We start from the raw sequence: 2173 nt of genomic DNA, 5'->3' as shown, positions 1-2173 counted from the left end.
TTTTTTATGTGCTTAAATAACCCTAACCTGAAATGTATTATACTGAATGTAATTCAAACTTGCTTCTCTTTCTCCGATTGTTAACCATCTGAAAAATTAGTTTACAACGTTCTTATTCAGCTGTTAGTTTGAACAAGATATTTGCTAGATTCTTTCAAAAGCAACTTGCTAATGAATATTTTGTTAATTCTAACCCTTCCTATATACAGTATACATGTCCATACTTACTTTTAAATCAGTCTCTATATATTTCAAACTACAGATCGTCTATACATCCACTTGAAAATACATTTTCTACAAATAGAAATCTTAAAATGTGAAAAAAATATTTCAATTCTTGCAATTCTCCTATCGGTATAAAATGTGACGACATAAATTATAACAAACAGGAATTAAATTGATAATAAAAGATTATTAATGTCAGGTAATGTTGGATGAATATGGATTTGTGATTTTTCGTATTTAACATTGCTTACGATTCCTTTCCTGTTCAATAGTAGTTCATTCATTTATATATGTATTTCACCTTTTATAAATCCCTGAATGAACGTAATGTGCAAATTTAAAAGTATCTGAAGGTTCAACGTTTAAAGGAATTTAAAGCATAAAACTCTAAAATATGAGTTCGTGCCTTTTTTGTTATAAAGTTTTTTACATAGCAAATCATAGTTTATATAATACGAGGTATATAACAAATGAAATTCATGTTTTACCAGTCGTGGCTTAGTGCTTAGTGTGCCAAACTGTGAATCTCAGGGTCTGTGTGTTGCATCTCGTTGACTTAAAAAAATACCGTTCCGCACTTTGGAGCTGTGGAGAGCAGAAGGACATTCAAGAGTTTGCGGTTGTTGCTGTCGAGTGACTTTTTTCTAGTCTATATTCTGTAACTTAGCATATTTTAATTCTCTTTAAAAGGAAAATACATGTAAGTGAAACAAACTAATAGTTTTATGTTATTTCTTTAAAATAACAAACGCAATAAAATACAGACAGATACACGTGTATGTCTCAACTTTTACCTTGATGTTGCTGTTTTTAAGCAGTAGTTAAATACTAAAAGAAATACATGTTATGCAGGACTTCTAAAAACACAAATTCCGTTAATATCATAAAGTGCTTTGATACATTTTATAAGCTACATTAAATAATCAGTTATAATCGTAGTGGTAAATGATATAAAAAGAGTAGGGAAAAATATGTAAAAGTAAAACATTGGATATTAGCAATATTTACCCTCTGAAAATCAGTCTCTTTATAGTAAAAAAAGATAGTACCCTCAAATATTGCAGTAGAGCCTGTTTTGTTATTAGCAAGTAACATTGATGTCGCGTTATATTTTGTCGCGTAGACGTACAAGCACCCTAGTGCAAAGCAAGTACACTACGCTTGACATAGAGCATGTGCTACAAACGAAACAACGCCGGAATGGCAGTATGGTAGCAGGGAAGTTCTTGTTCGTTCGGTGATGGCGTCAGACGGCTTAGTGGGTGATTGACAGAAAGCAACGTGAATTTTTTTCGAAACTGTTCACTGGACTTGCAGTACAACAAAAACCAAAACATCAGATTACACCTCAAACATGAGCTTGTGTTCGTGTTTCGCTCTTGTAACCATGTGCGTGTTTTTAGGTAAGTGGATTTGACATTAATGATTAAACAACAACTCAAATTCTAGTTCCACTTTGTCGACGCTAGTTAATTCTTAGCCATTGTGTGTAGATTTTCCAGTTCTCGTGTATTCCAAATCCTGTACAACATCTGTTATATCAGGCAAAATTTTGTTTCTTTTTCTTGTTGTTTTTATTAAGATATTGTCAACTCTGCTGTTTTAGCACATAATGTATTCGTTTTAGGAGTTAATGTAAAACGAGCAAGTAGATTCTATACTTTCAGATTAGTTCCCAGTATTTCTGTAAAAATGAAAAAAATCTGAGTTTCTTTCAAAATCCGTCAAAATCTAACAATATACGACCAAAATTATTTTCCTGCTTTAATAAAAATTAAAATTATAGATTTAAAAAATTATTTGGTCACCTGTACGTAATAATATCACGATTAAGTTTTGTTAGGCATTTAATTAGGCATTACGTGATTTAAAAGTTTATTGCCTTCAGACCTAAGAACTGTAGTTTGTGGCTAGAAAGCTAGACTAAATGTAGAATAAAGCGCCGAGG

At 31.6% G+C, this 2173-nt stretch overlaps 1 protein-coding gene across 1 annotated transcript in view; it reads left to right on the top strand.

Annotated features, from left to right (window-relative positions):
- Positions 1-1413: 1413 nt before the first annotated feature.
- The window catches only part of LOC106458823 (inactive tyrosine-protein kinase 7-like), a 71336-nt gene continuing 70576 nt past the window's right edge, over positions 1414-2173 (top strand). The window contains exon 1 of the mRNA XM_022385173.1: positions 1414-1628. Within this exon, the coding sequence (XP_022240881.1) occupies positions 1580-1628 (49 nt within the window). The 5' untranslated portion in view covers positions 1414-1579. The remainder of the gene's footprint in view (positions 1629-2173) is intronic.

Source organism: Limulus polyphemus, unplaced genomic scaffold (genome assembly GCF_000517525.1).
Source record: "Limulus polyphemus unplaced genomic scaffold, Limulus_polyphemus-2.1.2 Scaffold520, whole genome shotgun sequence".
Lineage (NCBI taxonomy): Eukaryota > Metazoa > Arthropoda > Merostomata > Xiphosura > Limulidae > Limulus > Limulus polyphemus.
This window is presented reverse-complemented; position numbering and strand designations above follow the sequence as displayed.